The sequence below is a fragment of the Squalius cephalus genome (genome assembly GCF_949319135.1).
Source record: "Squalius cephalus genome assembly, chromosome: 21".
In the NCBI taxonomy this organism is placed as follows: Eukaryota; Metazoa; Chordata; class Actinopteri; order Cypriniformes; family Leuciscidae; genus Squalius; species Squalius cephalus.
The window spans coordinates 26,244,381-26,267,819 of NC_137142.1; the positions used below are offsets into that span (position 1 = coordinate 26,244,381).

Below are 23,439 nucleotides of genomic sequence, written 5' to 3' on the forward strand. Positions count from 1 at the left end.
TAAGACCGCATCGCCTCTAGATGATACCACTTTTTTTTTAAACACTGCCCTGTTTGTTTAGAGTCCAGTTTGTTTCTTTTATCCTGCTTTGTGTGTGGTGTCTCTGTGGCCTGCACATGCCCAGCTAGTTTCAAAGCGCAGAGACGCAGTAGGATTCTTTTGGTGTACTTTCAACAGCTTCTGAACTTTTTGAACTTGATGAAAACTAAATTTAATGAACACAACAATCCACGTTGTCACTACTTTCCTGCTTTCTGTCTGTCTCCTTTTCTATCCGTATCTCACATTTTCTTTGTAGCTCAGATATAAATGCAGAATATTCAGGGGGGGTCCCAGACCAAATCTGAGACCACAATGAAATGTAGTATTTTGCACAATTTCTAGGTCATTATTCAAATAAGTAAATGTGTGACATTAATCATGTGACTGTACAGACGGTCAGGTGCTCTTCCATTGAAGCACAAGATGTTCTTTGGATAATCTCAAATCATGTTGGAGAAATTTATCATATGAAATCTATTAAAAATGTATTTCAGTAACCACTTTCAAACTACTTTCTTATTTTGACACATGACCCTGAACTAAAAAAATTTTGTTACTTTTCCACCCAGGAAGAACATTCATAATGTTTTTTTTTCTGTTGCTCTTCCTGTTATATATTTTTTGCACATCTGTGTGTTTGCTGTGTTAATGAGTCAGTACTTTATCTGTTCACAGTCAGAGAAACAGACGCTCTGCTCAGTGCTCAGAACAGCCTGATTGGGAAACTGAAGGAGGAATGTCAGACACTTGGGGCAAAGCTGGAGGAACTGGCCCAGAGCAGCAGGCATGTAGCACTTTCAGTACTTTAATATCATGTATACAGTATTCATTTTTTTCATTTATTACAAACTCAAACTCAATGTAAAACTAAAAAAAATACCAGACCAGGGCCAGGTACCAGACCTACATTTGTGTCCAGGGTTCCTATGGTCAGAAGGCCTGGGAATGACAAGTTGTTGAGTTTTAAAATGGTTAGTCTTAAAAAGAATTCTACATATTTTATTGATTAGAAATTGCTAGTTCATTAATGACTAAAGAAATCATAACAATTTGGTAAATAAGTGGTAAAATTTGGTAAAATTCCCTGGTTTAAAGATGTGTGAACTCTGGCTGTCTTCAGGGCTTCTTTGGTCATGACTCTCACGTCTAGCATATCTAGAGCTGAACTAAACATAGTGTTCACTGTAACTGTGCTATTCCTTGCAGTGAAATCAGTGAATATCAGTTTCCATGTTTAAAATGCAGATTGCCTGACATCGTCTTCTCAACTGTTTGATCTTGTTGACGCTTTGTGAATTGTGTATCTTCGCGGAGTCCGACTTTCAGCGCAGAGCCACTCGCGGTGTGTTATCCAGAGCGTGGCATCCTTTCTGTGCCATACTGCTCTAGTCTGTGCCCCAGTAAGGGAGCTGTCACTGTACCCTGGCACACGCCAGCCTGTCCTCCGCGCAGGCTTTGCTCTCTGCCCATCACATGTGCCTCTCACCTCAGGCCTCTGGGGTAGTCAGCTGTTAAAACAGTGTAAAGCGCATTACTCACATCGCAGCTTGCAATCTGCCATGGTCAGTCAGCCCAGCTTGGGAAGGTACAGGCCACTGCTGCTCGCCCTCCCCCTTCCGCCCGCACGCTGAACTCAAGAAGACCTCTGAAGAAGATGAATGCGGCGAATCATCTCTGCGCATTTGTGATCGCACTGTAGTTTTACAGTTGCTGTTGACAAAAACACTCACATGGGTAATTGACAAATGCCAGGCAGTGTTCTACTTTACTTTTCGACTTACAGCATTTTCTCATTCTTTTATAATTATTATACATGCAGTTTTTATGAACTCATAATATGACCTCATTATATTTTTATGACCTGATGGAATATCTGTACTAAGAATTAATGTCACACTACAGGACTATTTAAGTGAACCATAAAGAAGCACAAAAAGTGAAGAAAAGCTGTATTTGCATAACTTCTGCAAACAAGGTGAATAAAATGAATTTAAAAGGTTAAAACAAACAAGGATGGGCTGTTGACGTACAGTAAATTACATAAGGGATTTTCAGCATTGCCTCAGGGTTTTGATAATTCTGTCTGGGATTATTTTGCGTTAACATCTTGCAACTATACATTATCGCATTTATTGCAAACAAATGATAACAATCAATAAATTACCATTAAATATAAATTTGAGTTACAATTATTTTATTATTTAAGTAGAAGTGAGATTTTAAAATGTAGAAAAAGAAATAGTGACTGGTCTCTTTAATTTGGTAACAAAAATTTAACATGAACAAATGATCAAAAATAAATAAATAAATGCAGCATTTATTAATCTTAGTTAACATTAGTTTTAACATTTACTAATACATTACTAAAATCAAATGTTGTGTCTGTTAATATTATTTAGTGGGCCTGAGCTAATATGAAGTAACAATAGGCAGTCCTATTTTTATTAACTAACTTTAACAAAGATTAAGAAATGCTGTAACAAATGCATTGCTCATTGTTAGTTAATGTTAGTTGATGAATTAAATAATGTTAACTACTGGAACCATATTGTAAAGTGTTACCAATTTAACCGAAAAGTTACAAAATCTAAAGTTTATGTTCATGTTAATCATCAACTGTCGACATACAGAATCTCATAAAGCTCTAGTGTTAATGCAATCTGGTACCATATATATATATTTAATGTAGACAGTTTTGTAAGTGTTTCATTGCCTTTTAATGTAGTTTAAAAAAACTAAAACAAATAATATGTTATATAATAAGAGCAGTGTATTGACTATGTATATACACTCACACACTTGATTCATTTCCCTCTACTGATCTCCTTGTCCTGTTGTTTTATATCCGGTGACAGTGTGGCCTTCTGTTCAGTGTTGTGTTTTAAACCTATAGGCAGATGAGCACGCAGCACGCTGGCGACAAGGTTCATTCTGCTTAAGACTCAGATCAAGGTTGCTCTCGTGTTTATAATGCAGCACATCCAAGCGAGTTGTGGTGGTGGATTTAATTACTTGTATCTTTAACAGTTTTATCAAACACAACCCATTAGGACGTCTGCTGGTGACTTATTAGACAAGTTTACACATTAAATCAAAGATCTGTTTTGGGGAGCTGATGTCTTCGTTGTAGACTCTTTAACTTTTGGAGAGCGGGGTGTTTACGGTGCTAATGGAGTTGACTTGGCAGGGATATACCTGATGGCAGAGTGCTCAGGTGTTTCTGGTGCAATGAGAGTGTGGTCTTGTCAAGAAAAAAAAGCCTAAGCCTAAGTAATTGTCATTGGAGCCATGGCAAAGTGATTAGTGCAAGTTCAAATCTGGCTGTGACCCATTCAGTGATCCCAACTCTGTTTCCTCCCTATTTCTCTTTTTGTTTGTATTGATTTTCTTCTTCTTCCTTATTTTTCTGGCCTAAAACTGTATGGGTGTCAGAGACCATAATTCGCAGAGACCCCAAACTCAGCAATATGGTCCCAATCATCCACCGCTACTCAGGCACACAGACACACACCCGTCTGACACTAGGTGGCGCTATAAAGAGGCAATTTGCATTTTGGAATTTTGGAGGCAATTTGCACCTTTGGAACCCTGAGGGTTTCAAACAAAAAAATGTCCCCAGAATTCTTGAGTCAAGCCCTACAGCATATAAATCTTTTCACCATTTTGGCTTTTCTTAAAAACATACTTTTTTTAAACTTCTTCTTTACCGTTGGTCCGATCTTCACCAAAATTGGCAGACAGCAGCTAAGAACGGTGCTGGCAGAAAGTTATTAAAAGCAAAGATATTATTGAACTAATTAGTCAGGCAATGCCCCATTTTTATGAGTTGACAGGACATTCTGAGGAGGCACACCAAGTTTCGTATAATTCTGCCAATGGGAAGATACAACCAAAACAATTGTATCTTCACAACAGTACAATTCATTAGGTTGAAAATTGGTATTCATCTTCTTTGGTGGACTTCCTAACATATCCTCTAATATGGATCGGGCATTTAAAATAAAAAACATGGCCGCTAGCAGCCAATCAAATTTCAGTGGCTAATAACATCAAATATGAATGGCCAACCATTAAAAAATGTATATGTGTACCAAATTTTGTGAAAAATGGGCCTCAAGGTGGCGCTATAACACGTTACTTTAAGTTTTAGCTAAACTAACTCTGCAACCGAGTGCGACAGAATCAAAATTCTTGTTTCCTCTGAATCATTGGTTGGTAGCAACAGGATAAGAAATGTTTTAAGCCTAATGTTTTTCTTTTAGTTTTCATCCCTTTGAATGGAAATAAAGGTGTTGATCTAGTTTATTTGTATACCTATGGTTTACTGACAGTATAGTTTCATTTAATTAGTGTACAGATAATAATGTGAAATGCTTATAGATCATTAAATGTTTATTTAACTTTGAATTTACAACATATTTTAATATGCTACATATTGAAAACATATTTTTTTAATTTGCCAGACATGATTAAATCTGTTGCTATCCAATGGAGAGACAATTTTATTTGTCTTTTTTAAGATAATATATATTATAACATTTCTACAAATAAACGTTTTTACTGTTGTTGTATGAATAATTAAACAAACACTTGTGTGCTGAACTGCAAGCATAAGGGTAGAAGGAAACAGTTGAATAAATTATAAAAATGAAAATAGCCTTAAGATAAATGCTTATTTGACCCTGGATCACAAAACCAGTCACAAGTAGCATGGGTATAATTGTGGCAATAGCCCACAATACATTGTATGGGTCAAAATTATAGATTTTTCTTTTATGCTAAAAATCATTCGGTTATTAAGTAAAGATCATGTTCCATGAAGATATTTTGTAAATTTCCTACCGTAAATATATGAAACATTTCTTTTTGTGAGTGAATGCAGCACAATTGCGAACATAAATGGATACCTTTAAAGGCGATTTTCTCAATGTTCCGATTTTTTTGCACCCTCAGATTCCAGTTTTTCAAATAGTTGTATCTCGGCCAAATATTGTCATATCCTCACAAACCATACACCAATGGAAAGCTTATTTATTCAGTTTTCAATTCAGATGATGTATAAATCTCAATTTCAAAAAATTTACACATATGACTGGTTTTGTGGTTCAGGGTCATAAGATTTTGAGCTGCAAATGATATCTTCACATTTATTTCAAATACCTGTAGTCCAGTGGCATCCTATGACATGCAATTCATCTAAATTTAAATGTTGAATATGACTCCACACTTACACAACAAACTGCCTTACAACAGTAAACATTTTTATACTGGGGAATTTTTTTACTTCTCTTTTAATCTAACAGTAAGAGAGTGTGATTTCCGTGTCAGTTGCTGCTTTTGACACCTGTGTGTTACTGTATCCCATCCCATCAAACCTTACTTTCAGTGAATATTCAAGATGGACTTTGCTGTAAAAAACACATCATATGATACATTTCAACTGGATCGCTAACATGAGCCATTGGTGCTTGGACACCGAGAATTGCTGCTTGCTGCTATATTTTCCTTTACTTTCTTTACTCTCTTTTCAATAAATGTGGAAAAACAAACAAACTTAGAAAAAATGGTTCTCTGCTACTTCCTGATAGCCCATCATACATGCTGCATTTAAATCTGGGAGTGAATCCTCGGTGTTTGTGAAATGTGCAGTTTTGTTTAGGCTCTGTAAGCTGCTGCTTTTTAAACTCTGTTTTTGAGGGCTGACTGATCTAATGTCAGTTCAAGTATTATTAGAGTTAAAGCAGATTTATTATTAGAGTTATAGCTTTATTTAACAGCAACCAAATGTGGATTCTAAAACTTAAGCGTGTGTTTGTGTGTGTGTGTAGAGCGGAGATAGAGCAGTTGTCTCTGGAGAAAGAGCACCTGCAGGAGAGCGCTGAGAAACTGCGAGGTCGCTGTGAGGAGATGGAGGAGCAGTGTGTGCAGCACGGCAGGATGCACCAGCGCATGAAGCAGAGGTACACACACCTGCAGCACTGACCTCAAGTCTGCACATGTACAGTCCCTATAGGAGCTTGTGTAGTGTATAACACCATGTCATCACTACAGTACATTGAAAACCAACAGCAATTAGGGGTTTGAATCTTTAGGATGTCTGTGAATCAATTTTACTCATGATTCGCAGGTTTTGCGAATTTCGATTCAGCAAAAATCTTAATATTCAGGCTTTGTTCACACTGCACACAAATCCAGTTTGTCTTTTTTCATTTTGCATGTGGTTAAATTTAGTCTTTTTGTCCAAGTTTTTTAACATCAGATTTCATTTATTTATGCTGTTCTGACTACAAAAAACAAAACCATATTTTAGTTGGATACGGCAATAAAAAAATGCGATTTTTGCTGCCTGTCTGAACAAAGCCTTCAAAGCCTTCATCTAATGGTAGGCATGAGAAAGAATCACAAACTAGATTGAGGTCAATGAATTAGTGGAAGAATAATGAACAAAACAGTTTAAAAAATACACTACTGTTCAGAAGTTTGGGGTTGGTAAGATTTTGTAATATTTCTTAGGCTCACCAAGGATGTGATAAAAAATACAGTAAAAACAGTAATATTGTGAAATATTATTACAATTTAAAATAACTATTTCTATTTTAATATATTTTAATTTATTCTTGTGATGTTAACAGCAGCCATTTCTCCAGTCTTCAGTGTCACATGATCCTTCTAACATGAGAAATCATTCTAAGGCCCTGTTTACACTTGGTATTAAGATGCGTTTTGGTTGATTGGATCACAAGGGGACGATGCTAAATACAGGTGTAAACGGGGTCTAAAACGTTTTGAGCTTGTCCACTTCTGACCACTTCCAGAGGTAATCGAAAACACATTCTTACTCATATGGTCGAATGTGTTCAAACAGCCACAAAATACGCCTACTCTCCACCTACTGACCTAATGTGTAAACATTATGGTAAGTGCGTTAGCCAGACAGGATTTAAACTTTGTTGGCTGGAGACCCAAGTTTGGTTTGAAGAGAAAACTTACCAAGCACAAAGTTTTCTCACCATTCCTGATTTCTAACACACACTCATAGAAACGAAAGTTGATGCTCTCTGTATGTTTTTCTGTCGTCTCCAGGTGCGTTCATATGTAAATTGCGTGAGCTTATTTCATTCATTAGATCGAAAGATCTGAAAAACATACATTTACCTGCTCATAGACCCTCCGCTCAAAGAAATCAGGACAGAAGTGGTTGAAAGTGGACAAAAGAGATGGATTTTAAAACACAAGGTATTAACGGGAATGTGTCTCCCTCGTCTGCCTGTGATCCGATCGACCAAAACGCATCTTAATACCAGGTGTAAACAGGGCCTAACATGCTGATTTTTGGCTCAAATTATTTTTATTTTTATTGTTAATGTTAAAAACAGTTGTGCTGCTGATACTTTTTTTTTTTTTGATGAACAAAATGTTTAAAATATAGCATTTATATGAAATAGAAATTGTTTGTAACATTGCTGAATAAAAGTATTAATTTATTAAGTATTAATATTACTGACATCAGACTTTTGAACGGTAGTGTTTGTTCATCAGAAATTACATTTTGTCAGACTGAAATAAGGCTGGCTCTTCAAAAAGCCATTGATTGGATTTGCAGGCTGTAGATTTGTAACCTCTCAATATGTCTATTATATTAACTGGAATCAGATACTGGCTTTTTTTATATATATCTGATACATGTAAGCAGTGCACTCGTAACACTTAAGACTGCGTGTGTGCGTGTTTCAGGCAGGGGCACATGTGGCCACTGAGTGTAGGGTTGAGGGGCGTCTGGCACACCGCCCGAGCCAGCATGTGGGCGAGTGAGTGTGTGTGGGTGTATCCACAGTACCTCCAGCCTGAACTGAGCTTCTGCTGGGAGCACAACATCCTTCTGTTTCCTCCACAACTTTACATATTAGCGAATATCCACCTCCTCGAACCAGAGAGAAGCAGATACAGAGAAAAGTTACGTTTCCACTGCCGCCTCGTAATGAAAAGTATGTTGTTTTTAGATAGTTGTGCCGTGTGGGCATGTAAGTGAGCTTTCCTCACATAACTGGAGCTGTTAAAATGGTTTGTCACCTTTGCAATTACGCAACATTTCTCACAAGAGCTCACAGACCGAGCTCAGAGGTGAGATGGAGCGATTAGAAAGAATCTATATGTGTGAAATATTTATAGTTATGTTTACCATAGAAGATAAATACAAGCTAGAGATTGTCAAATGATTCAGTCTTTTTTTTGTTGTGCATCTTTTGAACCATCCTCTATGAATTTAATGTTAAAGCTAATCTTTTGAGAAGAATTCAAAACAAAGAGAAAGTTTCAATGTGCAAATAAAACAATTTCATGTTCTGGCCAAAATAGAGAAAAATCTATTTGTGAGAGTTTACCGCATCGCACCGTTTCTTTCTCGCTGTTTGCATGCTTTGTTTATTGCAACGCTGACACACACATTTCTCCTGCTGTTGGTATGTAAGACAGAAGGTGCCGGAGCCAAACTTCAGCCCTCGGCTCTGAGTAAGAAACTGAGAGGTCTGGTCCCTCCCGCGTCTTCAGTGCCCCGGGTGTCTCTGCTCTGTAGGGCACTTCACCCCGCCGCCCGTGGGTTAAGGTGTACGTGTTAATAAGTTGGTGCAAATGGCTTCGGCATGCATGCAAATAGCCGGGGCCCCACCTCAGATATTCTTGATCGGGCGCACAATCTGTGCTGCGAAGAGCTGCAACAGCGTGGCACGCATGAAACATTTGGAAAATCAGCTTGATTTATTTTTACCATTCGAGCCAACGCCAAGCAACACAGGGGTTTTCGGCACACAATGTTTCACTCCTGCAAGTTATTTATTTATTTTCCACGTGGTATTCGCATATTTTCTGCCTCGAGATTAGGGCCAGTGATATATGAAAGGCTTGAGTGTTGGCCAACGATTGTGCGTAATAGCCTCGGCTTTATGGAGAACATCAATAATACATATGCGGATCAATCCTATTTTTATTTCATAAATGCATTTCGGGCATCGCTTCACTGCTGTGTAAGATAGTTGACGTTAGTGTGGTAAAAGCCACTTTGGGATGTAGTAATCAGACTATATATATTACTGACTAATTTCATATGGTCTGCCTCATTAACATACAATACAGGCAAAGACTCTCTTTAAGTTCAAATTAAGTGTATTGATTAAGAATGTAATTAGAAATGGTTTTGTAAATAATGTAAGAATACTGTTTTTACTGTTCTTTTAATTGCATTTTAATGGAAATTTATGGCAGAATAAACAAATTTAAACTTTATTTTATATCTAACTTTAATCGAATGAACGTACCTAATTAGCTATTTGAGCCATACTCAGGTATGCCTTTAGTATTAAATATAGTATTAATGTTATTATTATTCATATAGGCTAAACAACATGTGTTGTAAATTCTTAGTTTTGTAAATTCTTATTACTGCTTAACTGTCTTGTGCTTTGAAAGCAGATGCATTTGTGGGTGACAAACATCGTATAAGTAGGTAGGCAGGGGTCCATGGAAATAAAAGCTTGGAAATCATGGACATTTCTTTAATGGCATTTCAAAATTAATTTCAGAAAGCATTAATGGGTATTTAACATGAAAAGCTTTTAGTAAGATGACAGGTCCTGCGGCATGGCATTCTATAGTGAGGCTAAATGATTTTAAACAGCATTTTGCATATTATTTTATAATTAGTATGCATTCTGCTTTTATGGCCTTATATTACTTGTATTACTTTTTGTGCATTTTAGAATTTATTAACTATGTTTAGGAACTAGGGAAGTCATTCGAAGGTTATTTAAAAAGACTAGTTACAGCACCTTAAACATCCACTTAAACATTCAAAAGAAGTCTTTTTGTTGATTTAAAAAAATAAATAAAATTGTTTGTCAGCTACCCTGATTTTGGGTAGAAATAAAACCCGGATATAATTATTTGTTATATGATTGCAGTATGATTATTTGTCCAAAATTTCACCTGCTCCGAGTCCCTGCTCACACAAGCTCCTCAAACATTCTCTCATCTCCACTAGATGAGCCCCACAAACACGCATCTGCCAATGAGCGTCTTTACCAATTATCACTCCCTCTCACCAACACACACAGAAGCAAGCGCGCTCCTGTTCCTTAAAGGAGTGTTGTAGCGTATACGCAGATGTGTGCCTAAATCTACAGGCTTCTGTCAGCCATATGGCAGCATAAAGAAAGATGGTAGTGGCGTGTGGATGTGCGCGTAGGGGAGCGTGGATGGAGAGCCATGTGTAGCGGTAGCTGGAGCGCTGCTGAAAAGGCTGGAGGAGATGGTGCAATGGAACAAATGTCCGAGAACAGCCGCGCTGCTGCCGGGGAGATGGCTGGGCCTCGGGCGAGGGCTGCTTCATCTGGTTCCCTGCCACCCACCCCATCATTCTCTTACACACACGCGGACACGCATTTAAGACACTGTGTGTGTGCTGCTTTTTTCAAAAGCAAAAAAGCTTAGTAAACTTTTCACTTGCAAATGAAGTTGGCAAGGAGTTGAGGAGATGGCATATGTGATGTGGATGATGCTTGTCGCATTTTCTTTAGCATTCGTTTGCTGATCTTTGTCTTTTCTGGGTCAGATGTACCTTTAGCATTTTTTTAATCAGTCTGCATGAAAGGAAAAAAAAGCTTTTTTCTCTTCTTTAAATAAACAAAGAGTCTTGTATATAATAATAGTGCTTCAAATGGCATTATTTAAAAGTGAGTATGTAGACACAACAGATTTCAACCATAAATCTGAACTTTGCTGACAGACTCATAGATTGTAATAATGTATGTGGAGCATATTATGTCTTTCCAGCTTCTCTTTAGTCGTTTGTGTTTGATATTGTTGAATTGTATATTCTCAAACAGAACTGTTCAAAACCTATAACCTAAGTATTCAATTTCAACAGCCAACTCAAACCTGGTGCCGCTTGGTAGCACAGAGGTGTGGATATAGACTCTTTTCACATTTCTGTGTTTGGAACTTTAGCAGAGTAAACTTCTATAGTGGAGAGTGGAGACCATAGCAGATATTATTTCTGCTTTCCTATTTGAAAGAGATAGATTATGACAGTAAGAAAATAGAACAATGTCAAAGCAGCTGTAATAGAAAACCTCTCACTGAAGTGTTAAAAAAAGAAGAAAAGATTTACTATATTCATTATTGTGGAAGCACTGCTCACAATTTCTTCAGAGTATATAAGGAGAAGGATATTTTTAATCTCTCTTTTATCCTGTTGATCATAATCATCATCATACAGCCGTTGAAAAATTGGGGACGGAAACTTTTTTTATGCTTTTGAAAGAAATTTCTTATGCACACTAAGGTGGCATTTATTTGATTAAAAATACAGTAAAAACAGTAGTATTGTGAAATATTATTACAATTTAAAATAAATGTCTTCTATTTTCATATATTTAATGTAATTCATTCCTGTGATGAATTTTCATTACTCCAGTCTTCAGTGTCAAATGATCCACATATGCTGATTTAGTGCCCAAGAAGATGTTTTTTATTATGAATATTAATGTTGAAAACGGTGATCATTGATCTGTCAGTAATCAGTGATTGCTCTGATAACACATTCAGTAGATACTTCTGACACATTTAATTCAATTTGAACAAATTATGCTCTATATTTAAAAGTCATAGTGTAAAATCACACATATTTGCACTCTTGGTTTTGCAGCTAGGGGGCAGCAGGGAGCCTCTCCACCCTAATATCCCTCTTTCCTCTAGTCTTCTTGGGCCAGCTGGCCCACACTGCTGGGGGCAACAGCTCCATGGCCTGCTGACAGAGCCTTGTGGAGCGGTGGCTCTACTGCTCCTGCTTACGCGGGTGCTGGGCACATCCCAAGGCATGCGAACTGTAAAACGCTTCGTGGTGCATCCAATCGCATCCTATCCAGCTCTAAGACCCCATTTATAACATCAAAAAGTGCTCACTTAGCTCCTTTCTCAAGGTCCCCATGTAGTTTTTGCAAGGAAATCCAAGCTGAAGGTGGTAACAAACTTTATGATGTTTGTAGGGAACTGACATCACATATGTTGTATAGCTGAATGTAATTTTTTTTATGTATTTTTAAAAAAAAATCTTTTAACAGCAGATATTTATTGTAGCACGGAGTCTAGTAAGATCAAAACTTTTAACTGGCGTTAATGTCCATAACATTGTGTACAAATTACAAAGACAAAGAATGTTATTTTAATTTAAAAGTTACAACATTTATTTAGTTATTATTCAGTTGTTGTCAACAGTTATATACAGTATATATATATATAATTTAATTTTGCTTTTCAAATCTTTCAAATATTTTTCATAACATAACTGTTGACAAGAATGGGCAAAATGTGCAGTTGTTACATGTGTCAGAAATGAGTTTCCAATCCAAAATCGTTAAGAATACTGAAGATACAAAAGCAAACAATTAATAATAATAATGGTGGTATAAATAATAGTGATAATAAATATATAAAATAAAAATAATAATGCAACAAAATAAAAATAATAAAATATAAGTGACGGCTTAGCCAACTTCTAGGCTAATATTCATGTTCTTGATATGGAATTTTTTTTTTTTTTTTTTTTTTTTTTGTCAAGTGCTCCTCTGCTGGGTTTCCAGTATTGATGTGTTTTACAGCATCTTTTAGGAGAAGAATGCTGCCATTTTGGGAAAACCTATCTAGAAATGGTTAGATGGACTATCATTAGATGGAAAGTATTCATTGCAATTCATAGGGAGGGACTAGGAGCCATTCTGGGTCAAACCATACAGCTCTCATAGTCACCTCTGTAATCCAGTCTTGATTATCCAAATAACCACTTAGTAACACTTCATTTTCAGTGTGAGTTCCTTCATTCTAAAGCCTTATTTTTAGCTATAAAAAATCAGATAATAAATGACAATGCCATGTAACATTTATTGTCTAGTTTAACGATCTGATTATTATTTGTATTTTTTGGGGGTTAACATTTAGATTTTAATCCAGTGCCATATCTACATTGGGTCCAAACTCAGATCTGTAAATAAAAACAGACAGAGGGAGTAGAGATCATGTGCAACAATAGACACTGGTGAGTCTATCAGATTAGGGCTGTGAGATCCAAGGCCTGCGGTCAGTGGAGCTGTGTTTGGGCCTGGCAGAGCAGGAGAGAGCAGTGAGGGACTGTGTCCTCGCTGCCGCTGACAGCCCTGTTTTAACCAGGCAAGCCAAGACAGATTGCAAATATTCTATACTGCTTATCCTTCCTCCAAGCCTCGCGTACCCCTTCCCGCCACTATCTGCAGCATGCTGCTGACGCAAGCCTGGTAAATTCACTGGATTTAGTGATTTGTCATTCCATTTGTTGAGATCTTTTTCTATTGGTTTGTTTGTGCATTGAAGGAACTAAACCTGCCTCATTTGTTCTGATATGCTGTACTAAGTAACTGTTATTTTTACTGTTTCTGTGAGCCCTGTTCTCATTAGAATGTCTTAAAAGAGATAAATGGTTTTATTTGTGTAGCTGCACTGTTCAGAAACCATTTTTTCACACATGAGATGACTTCCAGGGTTTTTCTTACATTTTAAATTGTATTATTTTACATTAAATACATTTTTATTTTGATATCTATTTATTTTTATATCACCAGATTTGGGGGGTCTGTATGTCAGCTATGATTTTAAAAGGACAAAAATTGACAGTTGTGATTTGTTTAGTCTTTTCGCAAGAGCTGAGAGTGTATCCACTGCTTCTTGCCAATTCATTTGGCCGACGCTAAACAGATGCTAAGCGCTGAACATCACTCCGAAAAATCACACACCCTGAGGCCACAGCAGGCCACACGAGCAGAGGAACTTCAGTCCAGTCCATCAGCTGTACAGGTGGCAGCACTGCAGGCCACTCGCCTCGTCACCTGCAGAGAATTCACACCAAAATAAAGTTTTATTTGAAAAAATTAGTATAATTAAACTAAATTAGAATAATAAAAAAATAGAATAATAATAATTAAAAAAATTACTTTTATCATCTAACAAAATTTCCATTGTAAGTAAACCTTTTATATATATATATATATATAAACTCAGGGGCATCTGATGCATACTGTCCATTACCGCAGACATTGATTTCGATTCGCCCATAGAGCTAAAGTTTTATATTTACCAAAATATTCATTTATTGCATTGGGAGACACATTCAATGCTTATTTTTATTTATTTTTTTACAATTCCTTCTTGAGACGCCAACCCATAGCTAGACTGTTGTTTTGTTTTCAGTTTTATTTCATTGGAACTAAATAACTACTGGACTGCTGTTTTAGCTAGTGACACTTGTGCATAACAGTGATTTATGTTACTGAAGTGAGACAATAAAAGCACTTAATAAAAATAATGGTGACACAAGCAGTTACATAAAATTACATTTGTTCAAAAGTTTGGGGTTGGTAAGATTTCTTTCTATGTCAAGTAATTTTAAAGAAATGTATACTTCTATTTATCAAGGATGCATTAAAGACATTTATATTCTTACAAAATATATCTATTTCAAATAAATGCTGTTTGAACTTTCTATTTCTCAAAGTATCCTGAAACAAGTATTGATAATAAGAAATGCTTCTTGAGCAGCAAATCAGCATATTAGAATGATTTCTGAAGGATCATGTGACACTGAAGACTGGGGTAGTGATGTTGAAAATTCAGATTTGCCACCTCAATTATATATTGCATTTTAAAATATAGTAAATTAGAAAACAGTTGTTTTAAATTATAATAATATTTCACAATATTACTGTTCTTACTGTATTTTTTTATTTTATTTTTTACAAAAAATCTTACCAACCCCAAACTTGTGAGCAACAGTGTAGGTTTAGGTACTCAGTTTGAGAACCTGAACTTTAAGATACTGCATTTTTAGAGCAATTTGAAAAGCAGTCTCGTTTTTGCAGGAACGGTTCTAAGTTACTTACATACCTCTTTTAATTTCCCCCCTGGTAAGTCTGAACTAATTGGCATTTTATAGATACGTAAATGGCCAATACAGTTACCTGAGCGCTCTTTTGTCAGCACATCAGTCGGGTTAACCGTGTCTGTGTGTTGATCTGGCTTCAGTTAGCCTGGGAGCCAGCAGATGGTGTCCTTTCACCAGGGTCAGCGGGGAAGCTCTCCTCTCCCTTAAAACCCTTCTCCATCTCTCTCAGTAGCGGGCAGAGGCAGCAGTGTCCAGGCCGGGCCAGCTCAGCCCAGCTCCATGCACTAAGCTGTATTAAAAACCTAATTAAGTTGCGTGCCAGTAAATGGAGGGAGGTTATTGGATTTGCAGCCTTAGCTGCTGGACAGCCTTCTAATTTAATCAGACTCCCGTTGTGAGTCCAGCTTCAGAGATGACTACGGGAGTTTTCTCTCTCTTTTTTTCTTTCTTTGGGATGGTTTATGGGAGTCAAACACAAACTAACATGGCCCTGAACAAGGGCACGGGTCGTACGCATTGGATGGTTTCGAGACTTTTCCCTGAGTGGCTGTAAAGCAGATAAATATGGGGGAGATTGAGAGGCGTTTGACATTTGCTGATTAAGGGCGGTGTGATAGTATAATAGGTTAATGCAGCATGCCTGTCTCCAGAGGTGCAAAGGTGCTGCGGATGGCTTGTGTGTGAGGTGAGGGAATTACACAAACAGCTGATTCTACTGGACTCATTCAACATACTGACGCTCTCAGCATAAAGAGCAAACTTTGTTTTTAGATTCATTATTCATAAAAATATGCATTATTTCTCTAGTCATATTATGTCATGAGTCATTCCATTCATTCTTGTTTAATACTGACAATATTTTTAATTCCTCACTGCTTTGAAAAATACTCCAATATTATTAGAGCCATACGTTACCGTTATTATAACGAAAGGTTTGGAGTTGCATGATTTTTAAAATGTATTTGAAAGAGGTCTCTTATGCTCACCATGGCTGATCAAAAATACAGTAAAAACAGTAATATTGTGAAATATTTGTACAAATTAAATATATTTTCAAATGTAATGTATTCCCATGATGCAAAGCTGAATGTCTTCAGTCACATGATCCTTCAGAAATCATAATAATATGCTGATTTAGTGCTCAAGAAACATTGTTTATTATTATCAATTTTGAAAACAGTTGCACTGCTTAATATTTTTGTATTTATTAAGTCACTTTTGATCAATTTAATGCATCTTTGCTGAATAAAAATGTTAATTTCAATAAGTGAAAAATCCTACTGACCCCAAACCTTTGAACGTTAGTATACTGTATATTAACATTTAGTTACATTTACATTTTTTAATTGATTTTAATCATTTTCTTATGCGGTAAGAGGGCTGTAAAGTCATGTACTTGGATCTATAAGCTCACTGTATTTTTTGTTTAAAAAATCTTTATCTGAGTCATACAAAGTCATATACATTATACAACTCATATGTCATATCCAGTAACTCCAACAGTAAGTCACGCCATATGTCTGCACATAGAGTTTATGCATGTTCTCTTGGAGTGATTAGGGTGTGTTTTTCTAGCTACATATTAATGATTGTTTTTTTACTAATAGTGAATCAGTATCAAACAATAAATCTCATGCATTTCGAGAAGAAAAGAAAACCCTGTGTCAAAAAAGCAGATGGTCCACTAACCGAGCTTAAACGGGTTTACAAATAATGGAGATGTCCTTGCGGCTCTCACAAGTTTTCATTATTCTTCTATTTCTTATTTTGGTAAACAATGGCAGATGAATGGTCCTTTGTGAAAGACCTGAAGAACAGCAAAAATTGTGGATAAAGTTTCGGATGAGTGCACTAATACAGAAGAACATTTGGATTAAATAGTGTGAGGAGGAGGTTAGGGCCAGTGTCAGAGCGCTGCCAGACTCTGGAGGTGGGCGGCAGCAGTGGCGCCAGCTCCCGAAACAGCAGGGCCTGAGCATGGGACAGGATGCCCACCACAGCCCTGAGATCAGCCCTGTCCAGCTCACGCTAGGAAGGCCAGCAGAGGAATCAAAGGATGACAAAAGAACAGCGCTCGAGACTGAGGCCCGAGGACAGGAACAAGCTGTTTGGTGCAGGCAGGAGAACTATTCTGCTCACACTCCCGAATAAAATGGGATTTTAGGAATCAGAGGTGAATGACAATTATTGGGAAAGGCAGAAACACTGTTTCACCAGACACAGAGAGAAAAATAAGGCTTTAAAAATGGATCTGGCACTAGTCAACAAGAGTAGTACTCTATATTCACTTCTGTTGGAATCCTGTACAGTAGCACATGGACATAATACTGAATTGTGTCATTTGTATGTCATTTTTTTAAACCTTAGTCAGGATAGCACCATATTTCTTATGTGACAGTAATGAAAACGGGATTGTTAGGGATAGAATTACAGTGTGTTCAACGGATTCTATTGGTTTTTTTAACAACATACCTATTTTTCAGCTGACGTAACATCTTCCCAAAAGTAGTCCAAAGTTCCGAAAATGACATGATCTAGGACCTTTATACAGTGCATGCCATTGAAAAGACTAGCCTTGTTTTCATTTCACGTAAAATTATACATGCCGTCTAACATGACTAAGGTCTGTACTTGCTCCATGTGGACAGAGTAAGCCATTCATAGGTTGGTTTCCCTGGCAAACGTGTGAGTGACTTTATGGAACATTAATGGCTCCAGCTCCAGTTATTTACTAATGTATGGAAAAGAAACTTAGACATTCTGATACATTGCCATTTTTATGTGTTACGAGGAGGAAAAAAGTCATAATAAACAATGAAAATATAATGGATGAATTTTCATTTTTTGGGTGCACCATCCCTTTTAAGTTAATGATAATCTGTTGAATGTTCACTTAGTGAAAACGACCCTTTAACAGACAAAAGATTTTTGACTGATTTTCTGTGAAATCGCTTACCAATTCTGCTCTTCTCTCAACAAACATCCCAAAATTCAGAACATACTGTTGAAAAGCAGCCATCTCTCTGAAGCTCAGTCTGTGTGTGTGTGTGTTTTGTCAGACTGCAGCAGCTGGACCAGCACTCGCAGGCCAGCTCTCTGAAGCTCAGTTTCGATGTGTGTGTGTGTGTGTGTGTGTGTTTTGTCAGACTGCAGCAGCTGGACCAGCACTGTCAGGCCAGCTCTCTGAAGCTCACTGTCGATGTGTGTGTGTGTGTGTGTGTGTGTGTGTGTGTGTGTGTGTGTGTGTGTGTGTGTGTGTGTGTGTTTTGTCAGACTGCAGCAGCTGGACCAGCACTGTCAGGCCAGCTCTCTGAAGCTCACTGTCGATGTGTGTGTGTGTGTGTGTGTGTGTGTGTGTGTGTTTTGTCAGACTGCAGCAGCTGGACCAGCACTGTCAGGCCAGCTCTCTGAAGCTCACTGTTGATGTGTGTGTGTCTGTGTGTTTTGTCAGACTGCAGCAGCTGGACCAGCACTGTCAGGCCAGCTCTCTGAAGCTCACTGTCGATGTGTGTGTGTGTGTGTTTTGTCAGACTGCAGCAGCTGGACCAGCACTGTCAGGCCAGCTCTCTGAAGCTCACTGTTGATGTGTGTGTGTCTGTGTGTTTTGTCAGACTGCAGCAGCTGGACCAGCACTGTCAGGCCAGCTCTCTGAAGCTCACTGTCGATGTGTGTGTGTGTGTGTGTGTTTTCGTCAGACTGCAGCAGCTGGACCAGCACTGTCAGGCCAGTTCTCAGCAGGTTCTGCAGCTCCTCAGCAGACAGAAGCAGCTCATGCAGGAGCAGGTCCAGGTCAGTCTCTGCTGCTGTAGAACTTCCATTTCACACCACTCACATTACTGTAATGCAAGAATTCTCCCCAGTATTGTAGATTCAGTTATAACTAATATATTTTAACTTATATATTATTTGTAAAGTACTTACACGTCATATGCCATACTTTTCAGACATGCTGAGCCACGGAGATGCAGGTTCAAGTCAATACGTTTCAGAACTTCATCACTTCTTTTTGTCAGAACAACACATAACATTGTATTTTCCCCCTTTTTTTTATTATTATTAACTTATTGTATAACATGTGCCATTTAACTGTATTTTACAGAGTTGTTTATAATTTCTGGTCAATAAATTATTATTGTTGTTGTCATTTATTTTATGTTTTATGCTTAATAACATCTGACAAAGGGACTACCAATGAAAATTAGCCTTTGGGTTCACAAATGTTGATACAGTACACTGTCCCTTTTTGAAATTAATAGAAGAAAAAAAATCATTTCTTGTCATCTGTCCACTATCTGTCTTAATGCCATTGGAGAAAATTCAAAAACTACACGCACAAAAAAACCCAGCTTGGAAGATAAAACATTTCTATCATAAAACAGTTGACATGTTTTAAATGTTTCGCTATTTACATCTTTTTTTATGTTAAGGGGATAGTTCACTCAAAAATGAAACTTCAGTCAGTAATTACTCACCGTGATGTCGCTCCAACTCATAAGATTTTCGTTTTATCTTCGGAACACAAATGAAGATCTTTTTTGATTAGAGATTTCTGTTCCTCCATTGTCAGCTACGCAACTACCACTTTGATGCTTCAAAAAGTGTTGTATGAATCTGAACATGCAATATATCAAAAGAAAGAACAGAGCCTTTGCTTTTAAACAACAACAAAAATTACATTTCATTCAGGAACGTTAGGCAGTTTTGATTTATATGCTGTTTAATGTTTAATGATCGCTTGTTCTGCTTCTTCTTCGCTTGACGCCTGTGTTTTGATCAGGAGATTCAGTACTCTTTCAGAAGAAATGTCATAGCGCCCCTACCGTATAACAGTGAAAACATGGATTGCTACGGGAAGCGTTGTCATAAATGGCGTGGAAATATGAGTTAATATTAAGGGTGTCACGATTCTCCAAATCCTCGATTCGATTACATTTTCGATTCTAAAGTCATGGTTTGATTCGATTCTCGATTTAAAAAAAAAAAAAAAAACTGAATGCACAAGCTATGCCATTTTTGGACTTTTGCAATATAATAATATCTGACCTTTGTTCGCAATGTACCACACACTACATTGTCAAATTTAAAACGTTTATTAACAACATATAATGTAACAATAACTTATATCTTCAGTCAATTGGAAACTTAATATAACCTATTACCTATTATAGTCCCGGGGTTCCCTGGACTCCTCAAGAGCAGTCACAGGCTAATAGCACGGCGTTTTAAATTGGGTTCCCACAGCGTTTGCAACGCAGTACGAGAGAACGTTCTCGTAAGGGAACGTACTTGGTTACTTGCGTAACGGTTCCCTTAGAGATAAGGGAACGAGTACAGCGTTGCCTTGCTGTGCTATTTCGCTCATATCATGTAACGTTACTTCGCTTCAGTCGATTTAAACCTAAAGTCCTTTGGCGAGTTTTGTGTGAATTTATACTCTCCAGCCGCGTCCGAATTGGCGCGCTCGAAGTTGGCAGGGCGCCAAGCGATAGGTCGATAGGTTCGTGCAGTTGCCGCAGGCAGCACCAGTCTATGGGCAGCACAGCCAGCTCGCTCAGATGAGCTATGATGCTCTCGCTGTGCAGCTGCAATGCGTTTTAAAATAAGGGCTTCAATATTCTCGAGAAAAGGAGTTTTACCTATTACAGGCAAGCCGAGCTGACGTGACATGGGGGCGTGGCATTTTTTGATTCGATAATCGAGATTGAGCATTAATTTCGATCGATTTCGATTTTACACCCTTAGTTAATATATTATTTGTAAAGTATCTATACATGATGGCAGTATTTGTTGTACAGTGATTATAATTTAATAGATCTTGTAATACAACTTTCTTAAAATGTCATATTGCAAAATACCTGTAATACAGTCATGACATCTAAATAAGAATAATCATTGGGAATGATTAAAAAAACAAAATAAAAATGTTAAAGATCTGGATGCTTTGTGTTAAAGCTATCTGTGTAAGATTGTCTCCCATCTCCCATCTAGCGGTGAAATTGTATATGACTACCAACTAAATATTACTTTCTAGCCCCTCCCATTCTGAGGGCGTTTTAACTCCTTCATACAGTGGCCGTATTATTATAGAAAAGTATCCTAGACGTCTTTCTAGCGTTATGCATAACCATGCTTAGTTAAGCAACTCTAAAACTTTATTTACACAAATGCCTGAATTACCTGTCGAATCCTTGCTCCTCATGAGCTCTTTCCATCTTGGAAAAGCCACTCCAATATGGACTTGGTCTTGTTGATTTGCCTGTCCATCGCTTCCTTGGCGGCTCTAGCCGCATTTCCATTACCCAAATTGCGCAAATTGAAATTGCGAATTGAAAATACGCCCAATGGAAACACGTCAATTTCGCAAAAACTCCCATTTATAGCAAAAATGTTTTTACGCACGCATGAGGTGGTTTTTCAGGCAATTCGAAAAAGAAATATATTTAGCAAAACAGCAATGGAAACAGTTTTTGGCTTTTGCAGGTCACCTGACGTAGATACTGGATTCTAAACCTCAAAGAAATGTCACAATCAAGACCTCGAAGCAGAAATGAGGGAGAAACACCCAGGACGTCTCCTTAGATTAATAATAATGGCCAGTGCAGTGGCTGGGATATAAACTTACCAACGTTCGTTGCCATGATTTTTGGAATGACTTATCGCGAGAGGAAAAAATTAAGTTTTAGTCGCATAACATCGGTTAATGGAAACGCCGTCATTTCGCAATAGTTTTTTGTCGACATTTAGAAAAAAAAAAAGTTTTGCGCAAATCTGTAATGGAAACGTGTTTACATGTCCTTGAGGCCTGATCCTCCATCTTCATCAGGCTTTCAAATCTGCCGGCAGTCACAAGTAATCTCCCCCTCGCATTCGTCACGTGCCACTGAGTGAATATTTCCAGGTATGTCCCTCTTTGGCTAATGTATTTTCAAGATGGAGGCACAACATGGCTTCCGCCATTCGAGCGACTCGCTCGTATGTATTCTGAATGGCAGATTCTGCTCTTACGAGAATACTTAGTTGGTGTAAGTAATTACACATGAATGAGCACATATCATTTTGAAAGAACGAAAAGAATGAACTTAAAAATTACACAGTGTAGCTTTAATTAGAATTTATATTATTTCATTCAAAAAGGTAACAATGCCTTTAAAAATGCAGTGGTCATAAAATAGGCTTTATTTTATTCATGCTGGATATAAATGTTTTTGAATCTTTTGATTTTGTAGTAAAATCTGACCTGGATGTGTTTCTGAGAGAGCGAAGCACAGACACACACACACGTACGCGCGCGCGCGCGCGCAGCAGCACCACAGCAGCTGGTAGTCATGGCTGCACATCACGCTACACTAGGCGCCCACAGATGCTCATCCAGATTGCTGCTAGAGGCACGTCAGCAACAGACAGCGAATCGCAGAATGCTGACATTCGTTGGAGATTATTGCAAATGGAGTGATGCTCCGCAAAGCGCCGGCGCTTTCGGCTCTGTTAATACTACCATGCTGTTGTTTTGTTATTAGAACGAGTTAGTAATTCAGACTCTCCCTCTGGTATTTTGTCTAAGAACACCCACATGCTGCCTCGCTGACCGCCACACTGAAGCCTTAAGACCGCAAGAGAGATGATTATACAAGGCCAATTAGAAATGAACTTAAGTAGGCTAAATGAAAGCGCCATGAGATGGAAGACGACAGTGTGGTTCATTCTTCTTCTTCTTCTGTTGAGATGATTATAGTGGTACAGTACAGTGTTTCGTCTCTTCTGTGTCCATTTCTCCCCAGGTGCATGTTGAGAAAAGAATGACACTGTGACCACGTGAGGGCATCTCCATGGGGTCATGTGATCACTGCTGTTCCCATAAGTTTACTTCAATCATGACACATTCCACATATCAACATAATGAAAAGTAACGATTGAAGTACTACGATAAGTTATACTGTATCTTTATGTATTTATTTTATTCATAATATATGTATAATATATATATTATATATTTATATATATAACTATATTTAAAAAATAAAAAAGTTGACATATATATAGCCTATAGATATAAAATATATATAGATATAAATAAATATATATATATATATATATACATATATATAAATATATATATATATATATATATATATAGATAGATTTATATATGAAGAGTTCAGATGCAAAAACCTCTAAGTGCCATCTGAAATTTTATTCTAGAATGATCATTTTTATCAAGCTCGCATATTTAAGTTCAGTAATTTCACCTAAATGACAATTAATAGGTAATTGTCATTGCCATTTAAGTGACTTAAATAACTTAGTACTTAATAACTTAATAAAATATACAAGCTTGATCAAAATGATCATTCTAGAAGAAAATTTCAGATGGCACTTAGAGGCTTTTGCATCTGAACTCTTCATATATATATAGTCAACTTTATTTTTTAAAACAGGGA

The 23,439-nt window shown here is 37.3% G+C and overlaps 1 protein-coding gene across 1 annotated transcript in view; it reads left to right on the forward strand.

The window, feature by feature from the left end:
* sdccag8 (SHH signaling and ciliogenesis regulator sdccag8) overlaps positions 1-19,973 on the forward strand; it is a 40,541-nt gene extending 20,568 nt beyond the window's left edge. Inside the window, exons 15-18 of the mRNA XM_079856382.1 lie at positions 718-826; positions 5,871-6,002; positions 18,697-18,790; positions 18,946-19,973. Coding sequence (XP_079712508.1) covers positions 718-826; positions 5,871-6,002; positions 18,697-18,790; positions 18,946-18,954 — 344 coding nt within the window. The 3' untranslated portion in view covers positions 18,955-19,973. The remainder of the gene's footprint in view (positions 1-717; positions 827-5,870; positions 6,003-18,696; positions 18,791-18,945) is intronic.
* The last annotated feature ends 3,466 nt before the right edge of the window (positions 19,974-23,439 follow it).